This window comes from Salvelinus sp. IW2-2015, linkage group LG8 (assembly GCF_002910315.2).
Source record: "Salvelinus sp. IW2-2015 linkage group LG8, ASM291031v2, whole genome shotgun sequence".
NCBI classification, from domain to species: domain Eukaryota; kingdom Metazoa; phylum Chordata; class Actinopteri; order Salmoniformes; family Salmonidae; genus Salvelinus; species Salvelinus sp. IW2-2015.
In genome coordinates this window covers 37375030-37395358 of record NC_036848.1, presented here as the reverse complement: position 1 = coordinate 37395358, position 20329 = coordinate 37375030, and the positions used below count along the sequence as shown (strand labels likewise).

At 40.8% G+C, this 20329-nt stretch overlaps 2 protein-coding genes and 1 long non-coding RNA gene across 5 annotated transcripts in view; 1 reads left to right on the top strand and 2 right to left on the bottom strand.

Annotated features, from left to right (window-relative positions):
* Window positions 1–11896, bottom strand: part of fdxr (ferredoxin reductase) — a 25534-nt gene extending 13638 nt beyond the window's left edge. The window contains exons 1-7 of one of the 2 annotated variants that reach the window (XM_023993248.2): window positions 11232–11896; window positions 10893–10993; window positions 5534–5629; window positions 5270–5392; window positions 5050–5163; window positions 3649–3750; window positions 1409–1516 (exon numbers count right to left, since the gene is read on the bottom strand). In XM_023993248.2, the coding sequence (XP_023849016.1) occupies window positions 1409–1516; window positions 3649–3750; window positions 5050–5163; window positions 5270–5392; window positions 5534–5629; window positions 10893–10993; window positions 11232–11322 (735 nt within the window). In that variant the 5' untranslated portion in view covers window positions 11323–11896. The remainder of the gene's footprint in view (window positions 1–1408; window positions 1517–3648; window positions 3751–5049; window positions 5164–5269; window positions 5393–5533; window positions 5630–10892; window positions 10994–11231) is intronic. The other variant, XM_023993250.2, reaches the window with a different exon arrangement.
* LOC111967844 (uncharacterized) lies at window positions 11410–15625 on the top strand. The gene is made up of 3 exons (XR_002877799.2): window positions 11410–11496; window positions 14986–15113; window positions 15536–15625. It is a non-coding gene; the product is annotated as an uncharacterized lncRNA (long non-coding RNA).
* On the bottom strand, window positions 14133–19961 carry LOC111967843 (uncharacterized). Of its 2 annotated transcripts, XM_023993252.2 has the most exons (7): window positions 19794–19961; window positions 18749–18818; window positions 18237–18569; window positions 16674–17952; window positions 16161–16532; window positions 15565–15695; window positions 14133–15132 (listed from the first exon to the last, which is right to left on the bottom strand). In XM_023993252.2, exons 4-7 carry the CDS (start codon window positions 16966–16968, stop codon window positions 14980–14982), a joined length of 951 nt encoding a protein of 316 aa, XP_023849020.2. In that variant the 5' UTR covers window positions 16969–17952; window positions 18237–18569; window positions 18749–18818; window positions 19794–19961; the 3' UTR covers window positions 14133–14979. The 2 variants fall into 2 exon arrangements, with proteins under 2 accessions (XP_023849020.2, XP_070301011.1); XM_070444910.1 differs by lacking the exons at window positions 18237–18569; window positions 18749–18818; window positions 19794–19961 and having other exon boundaries at window positions 16374–16532; window positions 16674–16914.
* Between the last annotated feature and the right edge of the window lie 368 nt (window positions 19962–20329).

Below are 20329 nucleotides of genomic sequence, written 5' to 3'. Positions count from 1 at the left end.
CAGGTTGAATTGGGAAGCAGAGAAGAGAGAGAGATGCTGGTTTAAAGACAAGGGAAATTACAAATGATGTTAATCTGATTCTGTAACCACTGACAATCTGGGTTATGGTAGAGCAGACATATACTGCTGTGGTCTGCAGAGTTCAGACATGATTGAGAGGGGGGAGTTTGGAGCATGTTCCTTGTCAGATAGATAGATAGTACATCCTTAGGGAGGGGAAGGGTATACAGATGCTGTTGAGGCCTGTGAAGGGCAGTGTGTGACATCACATTACTAAGGACAAGGATAAAAGTCAATAGCAGAAGATCTTAATGAGAGAAACCTTAAGAGGAACTAAACAGCCGTGTCTCACATTTAAGAGTTTCTGCTAGCCCTCAAACTCAGACGCCTCCATCTCTGGTCTGGTCCAGGCAGGTTCACCATCTCTCTCAGCTCCTAGACACAACAAAAAAATAAATACCCACGAGTGTTTGCAAAAACAATCATTGATTTAACTACATACAAGCACAGGTGATGGTTATGAACGCAACTCTTAACTTCTTGTAACTTAGTTGTCTTAAGTGTTCGTCAAAGAAGTAGAACAAATTATAAGTAGAAAAAGTTAGACAGGAGTAATGTTTCATGTTCTTAAATGTTTTGCTCACATATCATTTTAACAGTATGCATAAATGTTTCTTTAATCGAATAAATGTGGGGAAAAACCTAAATGTAGACATTAATAAATGCATTTTATGTTAGAACGATAGGGTATTGCCAAGTTGGAGGCACGGTGGTTCCAACACAACGCCCCCCCCCCCTCCCATCAGTCACCTATGTTATATATAAATCATTACCCTGACCTGAGGGAAAGTTCATTTATAAAGATGTGGGCATGTTTAGGCAGATAAAAGGCTCAACCTTTGGCACGTATACTCACATGGCAAACCGTCACATGTATGTTGTGAATGGAAACTGTCCCACAATCTAGAAATCACACTATGCAAAACCAACAGAAGTACTATGAAGTAATACATACTCCCTGATTTACAGAACAAAACAATTGCACTTGGAACTTTTAAACCCTCATAAATATGACTTCATAATTTAATGTTTGGACAATAAAAATACATACAATGTATAATGTGATGAGCTGTGTGCTTTATGAACTTACAGTACTTCAGAAATATGAGGGCAATATTTGTATTTCAGAACATTTTGATATGAGGATCCAAAGCTATTTACCTCAAAGTATAAGATACGTTTTTGTCCATCATCAAAATGTTCTGAAATACAAATATTGCCCTCATATTTCACATCAAATGTGAATCATCAAATGTGAGACATGAACTTGCATCAACCCGTGTGCTCCCTGTGTTCTGCAGCCCACCCGTAGTGGTCAGGGGTTAAGTGTTAGGGGTCAGAGCCTCACCTTAATAGTGCAGGCCACCTGTAGGGGTCCCCTGCGCCCCACAATGAGCACCCTGCGGACACTGCTCTCTGCCAGGGCATCTAGTGCATGCTGGGTGATATCAGTCTTCTACACAGGAATGAGACAGAGAAGGGGTTACATGGAGACACCTGACACTTAGCAATAATTATATATCCAGAGTAGAGGTTGACCGATTAATCGGAATGGCCAATTAATTAGGGCCGATTTCAAGTTTTCATAACAATCGGTAATCTGCATTTTTGGACACCGATTATGGCCGATTACATTGCACTCCACGAGGAGACTGCGTGGCAGGCTGACTACCTGTTACGCGAGTGCAGCAAGGAGCCAAGGTAAGTTGCTAGCTAGCATTAAACTTATCTTATAAAAACAATCAATCTTAACATAATCACTAGTTAACTACACATGGTTGATGATATTACTAGTTTATCTAGCTTGTCCTGCGTTGCATATAATCAATGCGATGCCTGTTAATTTATCATTGAATCACAGCCTACTTCGCCAAACGGGTGATGATTTAACAAGCGCAAAAAAAACAGTGTCGTTGCACCATTGTGTAACTAACCATAAACATCGATGCCTTTCTTTAAAATCAATACACAAGTATATATTTTTAAACCTGCATATTTAGTTAATATTGCCTGCTAACATGAATCTCTTTTAACTAGGGAAATTGTGTCACTTCCCTTGCGTTCTGTGCAAGCTGAGTCAGGGTATATGCAGCAGTTTGGGCCGCCTGGCTCGTGAACTGTGTGAAGACCATTTCTTCCTAACAAAGACCATAATTAATCTGCCAGAATTTTACATAATTATGACATAACATTGAAGGTTGTGCAATGTAACAGCAATATTTAGACTTAGGGATGCCACCCGTTAGATAAAATACGTAACGATTCCGTATTTCACCGACAGAATAAACAATTTGTTTTCGAAATGATAGTTTACGGATTTGACCATATTAATGACCTAAAGCTCGTATTTCTGTGTGTTATTATATTATAATTAAGTCTATGATTTGATATTTGATAGAGCAGTCTGACTGAGCGGTGGTAGGCAGCAGCAGGCTCGTAAGCATTCATTCAAATAGCACTTTCCTGCGTTTGCCAGCAGCTCTTCGCAATACTTGGAAGCACAGCGCTGTTTATGACTTCAAGCCTATCAACTCCCGAGATTAGGCTGGCAATACTATAGTGCCTATAAGAACATCCAATAGTCAAAAGGTATATGAAATACAAATGGCATAGAGAGAAATAGTCCTATAATTCCTATAATAACTACAACCTAAAACTTCTTAACTGGGAATATTGAAGACTCATGTTAAAAGGAACCAGCTTTCGTATGTTCTCATGTTCTGAGCAAGGAACTGAAACGTTAGCTTTTTTACATGGCACATAATATTGCACTTTTACTTTCTTCTCCAACACTTTGTTTTTTCATTATTTAAACCAAATTGAACATGTTTCATTATTTTTTTGAGACTAAATTGATTTTATTGATGTATTATATTAAGTTAAAATAAGTGTTCATTCAGTATTATTGTAATTGTCATTATTATATATATATATATATATATATATATATATATATATATATATATATATATATATATACGACCCTAAAAAATAAATAAATAAATAAAATCGACCGATTAATCGGTATCGGCTTTTTTTGGGCCTCCAAAAATCGGTATCGGCGTTGAAAAATCGTAATCAGTCGACCTCTAATCCAGAGATATGCAGATATGGATTGTTTTCTTTCTGTGTGCTTTAACAATTTATACACAATGGTAGGATTCAGGCTTTGACAGAGAGAGATCAGATATAGAATGTATTTGGGCAGATGCATGGCAGCATATCTCTAGCCTGACTACCCATCCACATCGCTCTGGCCAAACTAGCGTGTCTTCTCCACAATGAGTCCGGATTTGCTTTCCTCCATTACGATCTCTAGCATGCAAACACATTCTGAGCATTCCGATTGGTTCCAGAAACCAATGGGTTGGCCCAGAGCTGGCCTACATGATGATGTTATCAACTTTGATATTGTGATTGGTTAGATTTGTTAGAGATAACCCATTTGCCGTTTAATTAGTTTTGTACAACGGCCCTCATTTTGAGGTCAACACAAACAACTTCTAGGATGGCAGTTTCAGACAATGTATGGAGCAATAGAGCAGCGGACTTAAATTCAGGATGAGTCGTCAGGCAAGCATATCTTACCTTCAGAATATCTACAGGAGATAGCAGCATCCTCGCAACATCCAGTGCCACGTTACCCTGCCCCAGAATTACAGCCGTCTCACAGCTCAGATCCGGCCTAAGCTAGTAGGATGGATAAAGAGAGATGGAGAGGGACCGAGATAGACAGATTTAMGTACAGTGCATTCGGAAAGTATTCAGACCCCTCGACTTTCCCCACATTTTGTTACGCTACAGCCGTATTCTAAAATGTATTAAATAAAACTTTTCCCTCAGCAATCCACACACAATACCCCATAATGACAAAGCAAAAACTGGTTTTTAGAAACAGAAATACCTTATTTACATAATTATTCAAACCATTTGCCATGAGACTCYAAATTGAGCTCAGGTGCATTCTGTTTCCATTGATCATCCTTGAGATGTTTCTACAACTTGATTGGAGTACACCTGTGGTAAATTCAATTGATTGGACATGGTTTGGAAAGGCACACACCTGTCAGTAAAAGGCACATGACAGCCCACTTGGAGTTTGCCAAAAGGCACCTAAAYCCTCTCAGACCATGAGAAACAAGATTTTCTGGTCTGATGAAACCAAGATTGAACTCTTTGGCCTGAATGCCAAGCGTCACGTCTGGAGGAAACCTGGTACCATCCCTACGGTGAAGCATGGTGGTGGCAGCATCATGCTGTGGGGATATTTTTCAGCTGCAGGGACTGGGAGACTAGTCAGGATCGAGGGAAAGATGAACAGAGCAAAGTACAGAGGGCTACTTGATGAAAACTTGCTCCACAGCACTCAGGACCTCAGACTGGGGGGAAAAATTCACCTTCCAACAGGACAACGACCCTAAGCACACAGCCAATACAATGCAGGAATGGCTTCGGGACAAGTCTCTGAATGTCCTTGAGTGGCCCAGCCAGAGCCCGGYCTTGAAGCCGATCGAACATCTCTGGAGAGACCTGAAAATAGCTGTGCAGCAAAGCTCCCCATACAACCTGACAAAGCTTGAGAGGATCTGCAGAGAAGAATGGGAGAAACTCCACAAATACAGGTGGCCAAGATTGTAGCTTCTACCCAAGAAGACTCAATGCTGTGATCACTGCCAAAGGTGCTTCAACAAGTTACTGAGTAAAGTGTCTGAATACTTACGTAAATGTGATATTTACGTTTTTTATAAATTAGCAAAAATGTCTAAACCTGTTTTTGCTTTGTCATTATGGGTTGTTGTGTGTAGATTGACATGGGGAATAAAATATTTATTACATTTTAGAATAAGGATGTGGAATAATTTGGAAAAAGTCAAGGGGTCTAAATACTTTCCGAAGGCACTGTATATCACTGAAATGTGTGTCGAAGCCTGTGATTTAAAAGCTCAGTACTTTCTCCTAACACATTTGTAAATAGTTAGGACAACATACCTCTCTGTTTCTAGGCAGCCCATTGTACCAGCCGACAAAGTCTTTGGCAGAGTACACCCCAGCCAAGTCTTCCCCTGGTACACCCATAGTCCTGTTCCCCTCCGCTCCATAGCTCTACGGATAAACACACACACATAAATACTCACACTTAAAGACACAAAACCAACACACACACACACAGTGATTCAGGGGTGTAGATCTCTTTGGGGTGTAGTCTCACCAGAACCACAGCGTGGTAGGCTTCTTGAAGCTCCTCCACAGTGACGTCCTTCCCCACTCTCACATTGCCATGGAAACTACACCTGGCATGCTGGGCCGTTTGGGTGAAGGTGTTGATGACGTTCTGACAAGACAACAAGATAAAAAGAGAGAGAGAGGAGAAGAGGGAGGAGAGAGAAAGAGAGATGCCATGATTCAATAAATTATATAATTATATAATTTTGTCTGCTTCTGTCTGGCTATCATTTAATCAATCAATACTGACCTTGACCTCTGGATGGTCGGGGGCCACCCCAAATCTGACCAGGCCGAAGGGGACGGGTAGACGCTCATAGATGTCCACCTGAACATCTGTCCGAGTCTTTTACAGACACACAATAAAGTCTTGCTTACATTTAAAAACATGCCAGTATGAACCAAACATATGTTGACACGGACTCAGGCCTGGGCAACTCGTGTCCTCGGGGGCCTGATTGGTGTCACACTTTTTCCCCATCCCCAGCAAACACACCTGATTTAAACTAATTGCGTTTTTAACTGAAGATCATGACTAGTTGATTATTGGAGTCAGATGTGTTGGCTGGGGCAAAAGTGTGACACCAATCAGGCCCCTGAGGATTGGCGTTGCCCAGGCCTGCGTACTACTTTAGTTTGACTCTATTGACGTATGCAGGGCTATATTTGACCCGGCAGTATTGCTACAGCAACACTGTCGGGTAGTCAGACTTGGTAGGCTTTTATTTTAAAATAAGGGCTTTGTGTGCAAGTGCAGGAAATGTATTCATGCCATTTAACAACCGTGGACCACAAATAATGCTATCTTTACACATGGGAAATATACAAGTAGCACCCAGTCGCTATATACTGTATGCACCACAATACAAATGAGAGCTATTGATAGAGTAATAAGCAATTGATGACGTAATTTCCTGGTTTACAAGCAGGCTCGGTAGCTGCCTGTAAAAATATGTCCCAGGCAAATTAGGCAATTGTGCACATACAATTTCTCAGATGATCTCTTAATATCACCAAGTATGGGTAAATCCATTTGAATTCAATCACTTTTTGACAGCATCACTTTGATATGAACGAAACCTTCCATATATATATATATATGCCCATTGTAGAAGTGCTCAGAAAGCTACTTTTAAAACCTGAATGCTAGAACATTCAAGAGATAAAAGGTGCTCAAAGTTGACTTATTTTGCTTACCCTACCATACCATGAGACATTCATGTCTTCATCACTGGAAAAGATAAACAGTTGAGATTGCTATCATTTAAAAGCTTACAAACAGGGCTGTCAAACTATTGTATACTTTCGTGAAAAAAACATTTAGTCAAATAGTATATATATTTTTTTAACCTTAAACGTCAATTATCTAAAAACGCCTCGACTCAAGATTGTTTTCATACTCGCAGATGTATACCCTATTTTACGTCATCTGTTTTTGCATTAAAATGGGAATAAAATAGAAATTTCAACTTTCTAATGGTACCACAAAGATGGTTGGAGGTCCACATACTGTATCAGAGAATGTTGACTTCAATGGGAATATCTGTTGTTTTAACCCAATAAGTCCCACCGTAACGCAAGCACGTTTTGGACTTCTAACCTCTTAAAACACATTGTGTGTCTAAGCTACAGACTTCTGCATTATACCATTGGATATGTCTATTTCTTCTGCAGCCGTAGATAACAACTGTGTGATTAACGGGGGCTGAACTAGAGCGGTGCTCACAAGCTACACAAAAGTTATTGAAAGGTAAGATAGACAATCTCAGGACAGTGTCTAGAATACTGTAATAAGCTCAAAGCTGCTGTCACAAACTCTACACAGTTGTCACTGACTAGTTGGATATTCATTTCCCAGTGAGCAAACCGTTTCTGTAGTTTTCTGTACTTACAGCATTCATAAATTACATTTAAATCAGCTTTTTGCTTTGGCTGACTTCTTTTTTATTATTGATATTTGCCATAAAACTCATGAATGCAACTGTTTATGTCAAATTGGTTTGTGTTCTACTTGTAGCCCTGGTTGTCCTGAAAAGAAAATGGTAAATCACTGCATTGTGATGCTAAATATCGTCGATGCTAAATTATACTGTCAATCCTCCATAGCAAACCTAATGAAATCATAGGAATATGGATAATAGAATAGACATGACCATTTAAGTTGACATTCGACGATAGGTGGACCGGCAGCCATCTTTGTGGTCGTAATTAGAACTTAACATTTCAATTAAATGTTTATTTACCAGGTAAATTGCAGTGGTCTGAAGGGATAGGTACATTCTATTTCTATGATTGAAATGACACCCACCCGGTATTCAAGAGCATGTTGTGTCTCAACTGATGGTGGGCACAACACAAAAACCTAAAACGATGTAAAGTAGGTTCTAAGCTACAACGTATGCAATTTTTTTTAGTTGATGCTTTTTTAGATAATTGATGTTAAAAAAGTTTTTAAAAAGTTGACAAAAAAAATAAGTGAATGAATTCAAATGGATTTACCCGTATTTTACAGTTCAGGGGTCTTCTGAGAAGTGCAAACCATTATCTGAAACCGACAGTGAAACTACTCTAGTAAAGAGTTGCCACTAGTTACCACAGCCACAAAGTCATAATGGGCAATATCATAACATAAAAATTTGCTTTWTGATCTTAATTTAAAGTTAGGCATAAGATTAGCAGTGTGGTTAAGGTTAGCCCACAGTGATTGACTGTAGACCCTACCACATACCTCTCGTGTCTGAGCCGTTGAATTGCGACTCTACTTTGTCTCTATACTGACGCTTAGCTTGTTAGATTGCCTTGCGGAGGGAATAGCTACACTGTTTGTATTCGGTCATGTTTCCGGTCGCCTTGCCCTGATTAAAAGCGGTGGTTCGCGCTTTCAGTTTTGCGCGAATGCTGCCATCAATCCACGGTTTCTGGTTGGGGAAGGTTTTAATAGTCGCCGTGGGTACAACATCACCGATGCACTTGCTAATAAACTCGCTCACCGAATCAGSGTATACATCAATGTTGTTGTTCGATGCTATCCGGAACATATCCCAGTCCATGTGATCGAAGCAATCTTYAAGCGTGAAATCAGATTGGTCGGACCAGCGGTGAACAGACCAGAGCACAGGCGTTTCCTGTTTTAGTTTCTGTCTATAGGCTGGGAGCAACAAAAGTCGTGGTCAGATTTGCCGAAAGGAGGGCGAGGGAGGGCTTTGTATGGGTTGCGGAAGTTATGCCAGCCCCGGTCACGCATTCGATATGCTGACAATATTTAGGGAGCCTTGTTTAACGATTAGCCTTGTTAAAATCCCCAGCTACAATAAATGCTGCCTCGGGATATGTGGTTTACAGTTTACATAGAGTCCAATGAAGTTCTTTCATGGCCGTCGAGGTGTCTGCTTGGGGGGGGATATACACGACTGTTATGATAATCGAGGAGAATTCTCTTGGTAGATAATGCGGTCGGCATTTGATTGTAAGGAATTCTAGGTCAGCTAAACAAAAGGACTTGAGTTCTGTTATAGACCCCCCTCAGCACCCAGCAGTGCACCATATGTGAAATGATTGCCCCCCATCTAGTTGCAGAGTTTGTTCTGTTAGGTGACCTAAACTGGGATATGCTTAACATCCCGGCCGTCCTACAATCTAAGCTAGATGCCCTCCATCTCACACAAATTATCAAGGAACCCACCTGGTACAACCCTAAATCCGTAAACATGGGCACCCTCATAGATATTATCCTGGCCAACTTGCCCTCCAAATACACCTCTGCTGTTTTCAATAAGGATCTCAGAGATCACTGCCTCCTTACCTGCATCCGTTATGGGTCCGCGGTCGTTTGACACAAACACTCCCTAAAACACTTCTGCGAGCAGGCCTTTCTAATTGAACGGGCCCGGATATCCTGGAAGGATATTGACCTCATTCCGTCAGTAGAGGATGCCTGGTTGTGCTTTAAAAGTAATTTCCTCACCATCTTAAATAAGCATGCCCCTTTCAAAAAATGTATAACTAAGAACCTGTCTCTTATACACATCTAGATGTGTATAAGAGACTGGTGGAGCGGTCTTTATCGACATGGCCAAGACTTTCGACTCTGTCAATCACCGTATTCTTATCGGCAGACTCAACAGCCTTGGTTTCTCAAATGACTGCCTCGCCTGGTTCACCAACTACTTCTCAGATAGAGTTCAGTGTGTCAAATCGAAGGGCCTGTTGTCCTCTGGCGGTCTCTATGGGCGTGCCACAGGGTTAAATTCTCGGGCCGACTCTTTTCTCTGTATACATCAATGATGTCGCTCTTGCGGCTGGTGATTCTCTGATCCACCTCTACGCAGACGACACCATTCTGTATACTTCTGGCCCTTCTTTGGACACTGTGTTAACAAACCTCCAAACGAGCTTCAATGCCATACAACACTCCTTCCGTGGCCTCCAACTGCTTTTAAATGCTAGTAAAACTAAATGCATGCTTTTCAACTAATCACTGCCCGCACGACTAGCATCCCTACTCTGGACGGTTCTGACTTAGAATATGTGGACAACTACCTAGGTGTCTGGTTAGACTGTAAACTCTCCTTCCAAACTCATTAAGCATCTKCTATCCAAAATTAAATCTAGAATCAGCTTCCTATTTCGCAACAAAGCATCCTTCACTCATGCTGCCAAACATACCCTCGTAAAACTGATTATCCTACCGATCCTCGACGATGTCATTTACAAAATAGCCTCCAACACTCTACTCAGCAAACTGGATCACAGTGCCATCCGTTTTGTCACCAAAGCCCCATATACCACCCACCACTGCGACCTGTATGCTCTCGTCGGCTGGCCCTCGCTGCATATTCGTCGCCAGACCCACTGGCTCCAGGTCATCTATAAGACTTTGCTAGGTAAAGCTCCGCCTTATCTCAGCTCACTGGTCACCATAACAACACCCACCCGTAGCATGCGCTCCAGCAGGTATATCTCACTGGTCATCCCCAAAGCCAACACCTACTTTGGCCGCCTTTCCTTCCAGTTCTCTGCTGCCAATGACTGGAACGAATTGCAAAAATCGCTGAAGTTGGAGACTCATATCTCCGTCACTAATTTAAGCATCAGCTATCTGAGCAGCTTCCTGATCGCTGCAGCTGTACACAGCCCATCTGTAAATAGCCCATCCAACTCCCTACCTCATCCCCATATTGTTTTAATTAACTTTTTTTGCACACCAGTATTCCTACTTGCACATCATCATCTGCACATCTATCACTCCAGTGTTAATTTGCTAAATTGTAATTACTTCGCTACTATGGCCTATTTATTGCCTTACCTCCTTACGCCATTTGCACACACTGTATATAGATTTTTCTATTGTGCTATTGACTGTACTTTTGTTTAWCCCACGTGTAACTCTGTGTTGTTTTTTGTCGCACTGCTTTGCTTTATCTTGGCCAGGTCTGCACTTGTTAACTTCCCCTCATGGAATGGACTCCCTAGTTTACACTTCGGGGAGAAGGGCAATAAATTGGAACAGGATTTTGGGAAAGAAWGCTCTGATCCAAGATTTGTGGCTAAGGGAAGCATCTACCCGATGGTTCTAATCTTGGGGACAGTAGCACTGAGACATCACTCACCTTGACTAGGTGTTGTGCAGTGTAGAAGCCAGCTGGGCCACCTCCAACTATGCACACCTTGGGGCTGGAGGCAGGTGTGGAGGTGGAAAGTCCACACACACCTGTATAGACACATGRCAGAATGAGCAATGACAACCCATGTAAAGTAGCTAACTCATTCTATGTCACTACATGGTAATTAGTAATGGTAATTGGTAAATAGGCTAGTGTCAGACATATAAATAACTGTTACTAAATCACTAATCTGTCCAGACCTGTAGACGTGTCGTTTTACTCTAGGCAGGGTGAATTACTGCATGCACTTGGAGAGCAATGTCCATTGTTTGRCCCCCTTCTTACCATAGAATCGTGTGATCCTCACGCACCTTGCCGAAGTCAGAAATAACTTTAAAATCTGGACCTTGCACAACGCAGCTTTATGAGTGCTCATCTTCACAAATCATCAATCGTCCGGGAAATGTCTCTTTGGTAGGCGGCTAGCGAGACTAGCTTGTAGTTTGGTCCAGACTGAGTTTTGGTCATAACGTTAAATGCAGACGAGACAAGGCACTAGGACAGGAATGGATTACGTGCGGGATTATCAATCACTTCATCTCTTCCGGCGGTATGTGCTCTCCAGTTGTCACACAATAATGAAAACACAATTAATCAGCTAGCTGGTACATTGCAAATAGGTAGCTAGCTAGCGTTAGTAACTAAATAAACGCACAGTCATTCATTAAAAGTACAATTGTTCCCCTACTAGATAGTTAACCATCCACAGTGTAGTAGCTACGTGAGTGTGCTAGCCACAGTGCTGCAGATGACCGTGGGTGCGTTTGTTGACAAATTAATTCAACAGGATTAGCTAGCTACCTCGCTCAACTGGTTAGGTTTATAAGCTTTAGAGTTAATTATTAGACAAACTAAGTTAGCTAGCTATTCTAAAAAATGTGGCACTCATTATAGATTACACAATTAAAACAATAGTGGAAGACTTGAAACAAATGTAAATCATATGTCAAAAACTAACCGTGTATCATGTGTTCCGTCCAAAGTGTCTCGTCRTGAAAATACAGCTGCATACATAGTTCCGGGTAAAAACTAACTGCACCTTGACAAATGGCATTATAGAGATAATAATCTCTAAACCCAAGGTAATAGTGGGTCAATGTCTTGGGTTTATCAGGATTTGTCTRCCCAGGGTACACACACACAGTTGCATAACAAGACCTTGATTTTGAATTTCTGGTGCCCTTGAATGAACGTCACTGTGTTTTCTGTTGGGTTTCTACATCAAATAAATTCAATAGCTTCTGCACCATGTTTTATTTRGAAGACTCTGTGTAAAACACAGTTTAAATGAATTACTATGTCCTCTCTTTCAGACACCATAATGTATTCTAAGATTAGACATTGACGAGCCCTAGATATTGCCTCWTGAAATTCCCCTGTAGAGTGCCAAATTCTCATAAACTCTACAATATCTGTTAGCAGTGGAAATGTTAGCYTGTAKATCTTGGTGGGGCAAACAACACATATATTTTTTAGATTCATGTCAGCAAAGCCACTACTCAACCCAACACTAAACAATATATCAACTGCACTATAAGGGTGACAAACGGTACCCACAAACTGTTAGGGCCTACATAAAGATGTCCCAATATCAGAGGTTTCTTTTCAGCACCATGGAGMGAATCCTTACCACCGTTACACCTGGCTATCAGCGGAGCCTTGTCTGGCAGCGAAACAGTTCATTCAGCATAATTTACTGCCTTTCTAAAAAAAACATAGCTGATATGGCTGACTTGTTTAAACAAATGTGGTTTCTACTGACAATTGAAATGTACAAACTATGGCATAAGGGAACGATGTGCAGATAAAATAAATCCGTAATTCCGATTAAGATATTAATGAGCGAGCTAAAATGGACAAAGTCAATATGAATTTGTTCAGCATTTTTCAAATGTACAGCAACAGAATTCAGAACATGGTCCATTCTTACAGTATTGTCCCTGTACACCAAGTCAGAACCGTAGGATAAATAAGGGGGCATATAAGCAGACAAGGAAAGCTCTTACAATATTTAATGATGACATTTCTCTAAAACAGGCTATAGGCTACATGTGCACCACCAAGTCAGAAAAGTAGGCTAAGTTATGAGTGGGAAAGGGACCAGATTATTAGGGTGACGCACATGGGCTACTAAGAGCTTACTACCAACATACACTTAGTATTACTTTCTTAGCTACAGTATACATATCTRCCTGACATATTACATCATTTATGCAGCAGCATACAATACCCTTTTGGACTCACCTTGTTGTGCTGTGCTCATTTGAACAGGAAGGTGGCACGGTGGTCCTTCTTGTGGGAAAATTTTGTCATCAAAGTCTGGCATTCTCAGGATTTATGGTGCTTTCAAGACAACTGGGAACTCCCAAAAAAAACWATGTTCATTCATGACGTTAGTGATCTTCAGGTCGGAGGTCTAGAAAGAGGCCCAAGTTTCCGACTTGGAATTCTGAGTTGGATGACCGTTCAAAAAGTATTTTCCCAGTCTGAGATTTTTTTTCAGAGTTCCCAGTTGTTTTGAACGCATCAGAAGTCATGCTGGATTGACAGCATGCTCAATGTATTCAACCTTTCCTGGCCCATGGTGTGTTACGAGTGAATGTTTATCCTTTTAAGCTTGGAAAAGAGACCCTTAAACCTGGACCTGGACCACACACCCTCTCCACTAAATAGCAGGCTGGTGATTGCTTCGCGAAGCTTCCAGTTAGCCACTGATTCTTTTCAAACCACTCATTGTTGAATTTGCGACTTCCAACTTGTTGTGTAATGTTTATGGCCGATGAGCACCGATACGTTTTATCATTAATTTATCTTCATATGACAAGGATTGAGAAGGATTTGCCAATAGATTGACGACAATCAAAGCTATGGTAGATATAATGTGATTTGACATTATTCTATCTGTGCCAATGACCTTGAGCCTGCTTGGTTGGGCACTTCTAATGTAAATCTATGGCAGCACCCAAGGGGCTTGAATTTTTGAACTCTCCCCGTAGATTTTGCAGTGATGGAGTGTCCCCATGAGTGACAGAACACTGAGCCAATCACGGTGCAACTAAAGAACATTACCAACCTCTATGCTCCATATTTTCCGCTGGCTGCTCCACCACCACAGAAATCACCGAGCTAGGCTGAAACACCTGCATTTTGAAGCTGCCTTACTCAAGAAAGCAAAAAGAGACCATGTCTGTATGCAGCTTTATTTTTATTTTTTTACATTGTTTGCAAACTGATTTGTGACCCGTATTATGCGAAAATAACACGCAACCCCCCCAAAATATATATATAAATCAACTAAACAGCTGGGGCTCGCCGCTGTCTGTCAGGGAGACCAGGGAATCCATAAATACAAAGTCATGCAGCAATATCTCTTTAAATGGGCATGTGTTGACTTGACTGACACATGTCTATTTTATATCTCTGACTTGCGTGGAATTTATATTCAGCTTGGTAACATTAGGACATGTCAGATGAAGAGCAGGATAATCAAACAGATTAGCTCAACATTGTCGAAAACACTTTTAAATCTGCTGGATGTGCAAAAAACAAAACAATTGACCTGTTCACACATTAGGCAGCCGATATATGATCTGAAAGCTTGTCAGACATCAAACTGCAGGATGTGGTATGGTACGTTGCTGTTAGTATCACTGAGTCACATAGAAAGAGTCTTTCTGTTAACATAGACAATTCCCATAACAATCGGAAGTGGAGACACAAAAGAAGAGAAAAACAGACATTTCGTGAGAAAGAGCTCATGAGAACAGTAGCCTACAAATGCACAGAATTGCACACTATTTAATTGCACTGATGTTTCTGTAAGATGCAATGAACAGAAATGCACAACTACCAACTTGGCAAATAAACGCAAATAATGGATTGCTCAGACAGACGTCTGAAAATATATCTGAAATCTAGCCAAAAATAGTAATTAAAGAACATTCCATTTGTGAGAACAGACAGTAGACCTAACTATGTAGACACTCTAAAGGTAAATTATTACCGCAATTGCAGAATAACATTCCCTTCAATGTTACAGTATCCCTTTAAAGTCGACATGGTCTGGAGAGCTGCTGGGGTGGATGAACTGTGGGTCAGCAGTAGGCCTGTGCTGTGGACACACATGCTGGTGGTGGTGATGGTGGTGTCTTCTATTGTCCCTGGCTGGTGTGTAGTGCTTTTTGGTCTGTAGGAAAACATAGAGATGTTTAAATTCATATTAAGTGGGCATGGCCAAAGGCACAGTTTTATAGGCCCTCCTCTTGGCCACAGAGACAAAATGTTGCTGTTTTAAAGCTAATTTCCTGCAATTCTACACATTTTGTCATGGGACTGAGAGAATTTTCAGTTTTAAAGATAATTTCCTGCAATTCTACACATTTAGCCTTGGCCTATGCCTTGTTCTTATGCTTTCTGAACCCAGCCCATGACATTTTTGGAATTTCAGATTCTCCCTGAGAATGGTGATTGTTAGTTCTCAAAGATAATCTTATAAAAAAAAATATATTGCTCCAATATGTTTAATGTTACACTGAAAACGTTTTACCATTCCGAAAATGATTATAATTACTATTTGAATGTTTTTGCAGTGGCAAATATAAGGGAAACATTGGCTTACCCGTGTGCATCGCCACACCAGAGCTCCAATTAAGAGGAATAAGATGACGATGAAGGCCGTCCAACTCAGCACAATCAAGATGAGTTCCATGATGGTCTGACCGCCGCCACAGCCCTTCTCTGGATCTCTCTCTGTATGGAGGGGAGAGGGAATTAGAAGAAGTGGTTCAGCTTCATGTCTTCTTGAAAAACTCTGGGCCTTATTGCCCTTTGACTCTGACCCAGAGTTTTTCCTGGCTTGGTCAACTGCTCAGGGAAAACTCATTCAAAAGAAATTCAAAGGAATATGGTGAGTCCATATTGCACATATTGGAACACAATACCTAACATCTTGTGCACTAATCATGATCATAGCTAGTACTAGCCACATTAAAACCACTTACATCAGTTGTGGTATGTCGTTGAAATTGCAGCGATTGATATTTTCACACCGCATCATAAAAAAGTGTGTAACAGACAATTCTAGAATAATGATTGGATACCAATTCTTTGTTAATCCAGGAAGAGAAAGACAATCTGAATGAAAAATGGAATTCACTCTAACCCTGATGAATAACATTTCTTCTTCTTCTTTAATAAAAAAATAAATATTTGTACCTCTGACAATGATGATGGTGCCATTACTGTGCCGCTGTACCAGCACTTTCTTTTTGGTATCGTAGTACCTCCAGCTGCAGTAGTAACTGTCTGTGTCCTCCACCCCAAGCTGGGACAGCCTCAGTGTGAACTCACAGCACCGCTTGACCTCCTGGTCCTGGTCTGGCTCTACTGTGACCCGACCTCTGAACCCATTGTGGATTGTGATCTTACCGACTGCTCTGTCAGCTATCGACAAGTACAGCACATCTCTGTTGTCGTGGAATCGACCCATGAGGTAGAGGCCTGTGGGGTCGGGTAGCGATGTGGAGCAGAGGATCTCGGCCGAGGAGTTGACCTTCATCAGAGATACGGCACTGGGGCTCTGGGAAACTTGCAGGGAGAGAGATAGATAGACAGGGGCCCAGGTTTTAGACATATTGTTATTATGAAGACAAGAATGCCACCTTGGTCCTCCTTGTTTTTTGTCTGAAGGTTTATTGTCCATTTAAGGTCAACTAAAAACTCACTTACCTGTCCAGGTGAGCACTGCAGGTGTGCAGAGGAGTCCCAGCACACATCTCCACAACAGAACATCCATCCTGCCACCAAGGTACCAGCTGCATTTATCAGAGAACTCCACACACTCTTCCACACACACAAAACACTCACAACTGACTGGTGAACTGTCTTTTGGCAGGGTAAAATGAAGAACAACTGAATAAATGGATAGAGAAGAGTTTCCTCTGCTGACTTGTTCACAGGAAGTGTTGTGGTTATTTTCTGCTGACAGGTACTCTGTATGTGCTTTGATAACTGAAATGTACATTATTGTTGGTGATAATAATTCGGTACAAGACAACAAGCTCTATATGAGAGAAATAACATTATGAAGACTGGTTATTTCCAAAAGTTTATTTGTACACAAATCAATAACATTTTATATTCATAAAAAAAAACATGAATCCCAGAATATTATGTCAGAGTTAGGGCTAAAACTAAAAACAAGCTTAGCTTAGTAGTTATGAAAACAATGCTTGTGAGTTGAGCAGAATATTACAGAATATTACAACACATCAATGTACAGTATATAGAGACCAAAACCAACTCCATTTACTAACAAACATATGTTATGAAAAGGGTTCTACCTGGAACCAGAGTTATTCAAAGGGTTCTACTATGGGGATGACGAGGGAACTCTGTTAGGTTCTAGATAGCACCCTTTTTTTCTGTGAAAGACGATTATTAGTGATTTCACTAACTGATTCCACAAATGTTGGTGCAAAACTAATTTAGGTGCAAAAGTGAGTAGTGTCTTACATTTACATTTAAGTCATTTAGCAGACGCTCTTATCCAGAGCGACTTACAAATTGGAAAGTTCATACATATTCATCCTGGTCCCCCCGTGGGGAATGAACCCACAACCCTGGCGTTGCAAGCGCCATGCTCTACCAACTGAGCCACACYGGTCTTATTGGTATAGAATGCGTCTGACATACAGCAACATAGCAGAGGTCAARGTTGAGTTCATTTCGAAAGAACCAACAAGCCAACTGGCTCACGCTGAATGTTATGCAGACACCATGTTAAGTGCCTCTCTTGAACCTTCAGGGCTCTCATTAGTATTGTTGTTGCTCTGGGTCATAGAACTCTTGAGTCGTTCCATCAATCCTCTGCCAGAACGAGAAGTTTTGAGAAACAATAGAACGCCCAGAACAGCGATGACGCTGATGATAACAACCAGGGCTAACCATACAGGAGCTTGTTGGTCTCTCCCATCTTGTTGGTCTCTCCCGTTGTCAACACTTTTCACTGAGAAAATGAAGATAAGTTTGCTGTGAACACACTGAATACTCACAAACGTCACAGTACAAAGCCCTATATTGAATTTATATAGGAATATTGTATTATCACATTTAATAATTACTAAAGCTTTTCCTGGTCATATCARATGATCGGGAAAAACTCAGGGCCCATTTAACCCTAGTCAATATAGACTGGTCACTGTCCGGTAAAGCATAGCATATATCCTACCGGACAGTGAATTGACACAGGAGTAGTTGATGTAGTGCTTTGTACTTTAGCATTGTACTCACCAGTAACTGGAACATTGAAAAAGCTTGTTGTCCCTGAACCAGTCCCACAGTTTGTGCCAATGGAAAAAGTGTATTTACCCTCATCAGCTTTTGTAACAATTCCTTTCGTATAATAGCATTTTCGTGACGGTGCTTCCGTTTCTTCCATGTGACAGTCTTCAGTACAACTCCGTTTTACAATATCTGAACACTTCCATACATACCACTCAGTAACACATGTTGTGTCATTTGTCCCATGGTTGAGAGTTTGTATGGCAGTGTAATCCAGTGTACAGCACAGTGTCAGATGCTGGTCTTTTGAAAGCGATGCATTGTCACACGTTACATTAACCCCTGGAAAACAAAAAGGATATCAATGGATGATATCAGTATGATACATATGCTCATATATATACAATGATAAAAGTGGACATTCACATGTTCATTATCATATATAACAATGCTGTATTATATTGTATTGTATTGTACCAAAACAAACATCATTTCACCTAAGTTTGCAGTTTGAAATTTACCTTGTCCTTGTGGAGTTCCCAAAACCAGACACAGAAACAACAGAAGCATTTTGCCAGTGAGTGTATCTGTCTTAAAGCACAGAGAAAAAAAGACCACAACACATGAATAACTTAAAGAGTATATGTACAGTGCCTTGCAAAAGTATTCATACCCCTTGGATTTCTTCACATTTTATTGTGTTACAAAGTGGGAGTAAAATTTATTTAATTGTAAAACTAAATGCTCTGTCATGTCAAAGTGGAATATATATACAGTACCAGTCAAAAGTTAGGACATACCTACTCATTCAAGGGTTTTTATTTATTTGTACTATTTTCTACATTGTAGAATAATACTGAAGACATCAAAACTATGAAATAACACATGGAATCATGTAGTAACCKAAAAAGTGTTAAACAAATCAAAATATATTATAGATTTTAGATTCGTCAAAGTAGCCACCCTTTGGSTTGATGACAGCTTTGCACAATGGGCATTCTCTCAACCAGCTTCACCTGGAATGCTTTTCKAAAAGTTTTGAAGGAGTTCCCACATATGTTGAGCACTTGTTGGCTGCTTTTACTTCACTCTACGGTCCAACTCATCCCAAACCATCTCAATTGAGTTGAGGCCGGGTGATTGTGGAGGRCAGGTCATGAAAGTGACAAACTGACACATTTTCATGTGTCCCGCAGTTCGGCGGGTGACAACGTTAGACCCGATGATGTGTTTCTGCGCATGAGCTTAGCTAGCCAACATTGCCATGACATCGCCTACAAGCGTGATCAGGGATTTCTAATTGTGTCAGCCCTAGTCCCAGAGTACACCAAAATATTTTCAAGTTTATGCAGTTTCCTCTCTCCTCAGCCTCAGTGCCAAAGAAACACCCACAGTTCAGCTGAATTCACCATCAAACACAGACTCTAAAGGTCATTCTGAGAAAGAGACCCTGAGCGTAACCATGAGATGTCACCTCGAGGTCAGGTGACTAATAAATCCTGACACACACACACACACAATCACACGATCACACAATGATCTAAATAGTAGGTATAATGCACTTACAAGCTCACAGCCTCTGGAGGTTCTTCTGTCCAATAAATCCATATAATGCAGTGTCCCTGGTTATAACTGTAGGAAAAGTGAGTGGGTGGAGAGAGTGGATATTCCCCTTTTAACTTTCCCTTACTCTTTACTGAGGCAATCTGCAAATGTATGGATCTCATTGGAGGAGGTACTGGAAACAAATCAAATGTCAACAGTATTACACTGTCACGATGTCTCTCTCTGATCCGACAGGTTTTAACATGGGCACTGAGCCTGAATAGTTTTTTCCTGTTTGCACTAGACTTTTTGTTGCCGTCAATCAACATTCCCAATTACATGTTTGTAGGGGCTGTATTTGTATTGGTATTTATTATGGATCCCCATCAGTTCCTGCCAAAGCAGCAGCTACTCTGCCTGGGGTCCAGCAAAATTAAGGCAGTTTATACAATTTTATAAACATTACAATACTCACAGATTTCACAACACACYGTGTGCCTTCAGGCCCCTACTCCACCACRACCACATATCTACAGTACTAAATCCATGTGTATGTA

What these genes read in the sequence shown, in the direction of transcription:
- LOC111967843 (XM_023993252.2), bottom strand. Translation starts at nt 16,968, where the DNA reads ATGTACATTTCAGTTATCAAAGCACATACAGAGTACCTGTCAGCAGAA. An exon ending in TGCAGTGCTCACCTGGACAG is followed by an intron (nt 16,533 to 16,673) that starts GTAAGTGAGTTT and finishes TCTCCCTGCAAG; the next exon opens with TTTCCCAGAGCCCCAGTGCC. An exon ending in TGGTGTGGCGATGCACACGG is followed by an intron (nt 15,133 to 15,564) that starts GTAAGCCAATGT and finishes GTTTTCCTACAG; the next exon opens with ACCAAAAAGCACTACACACC.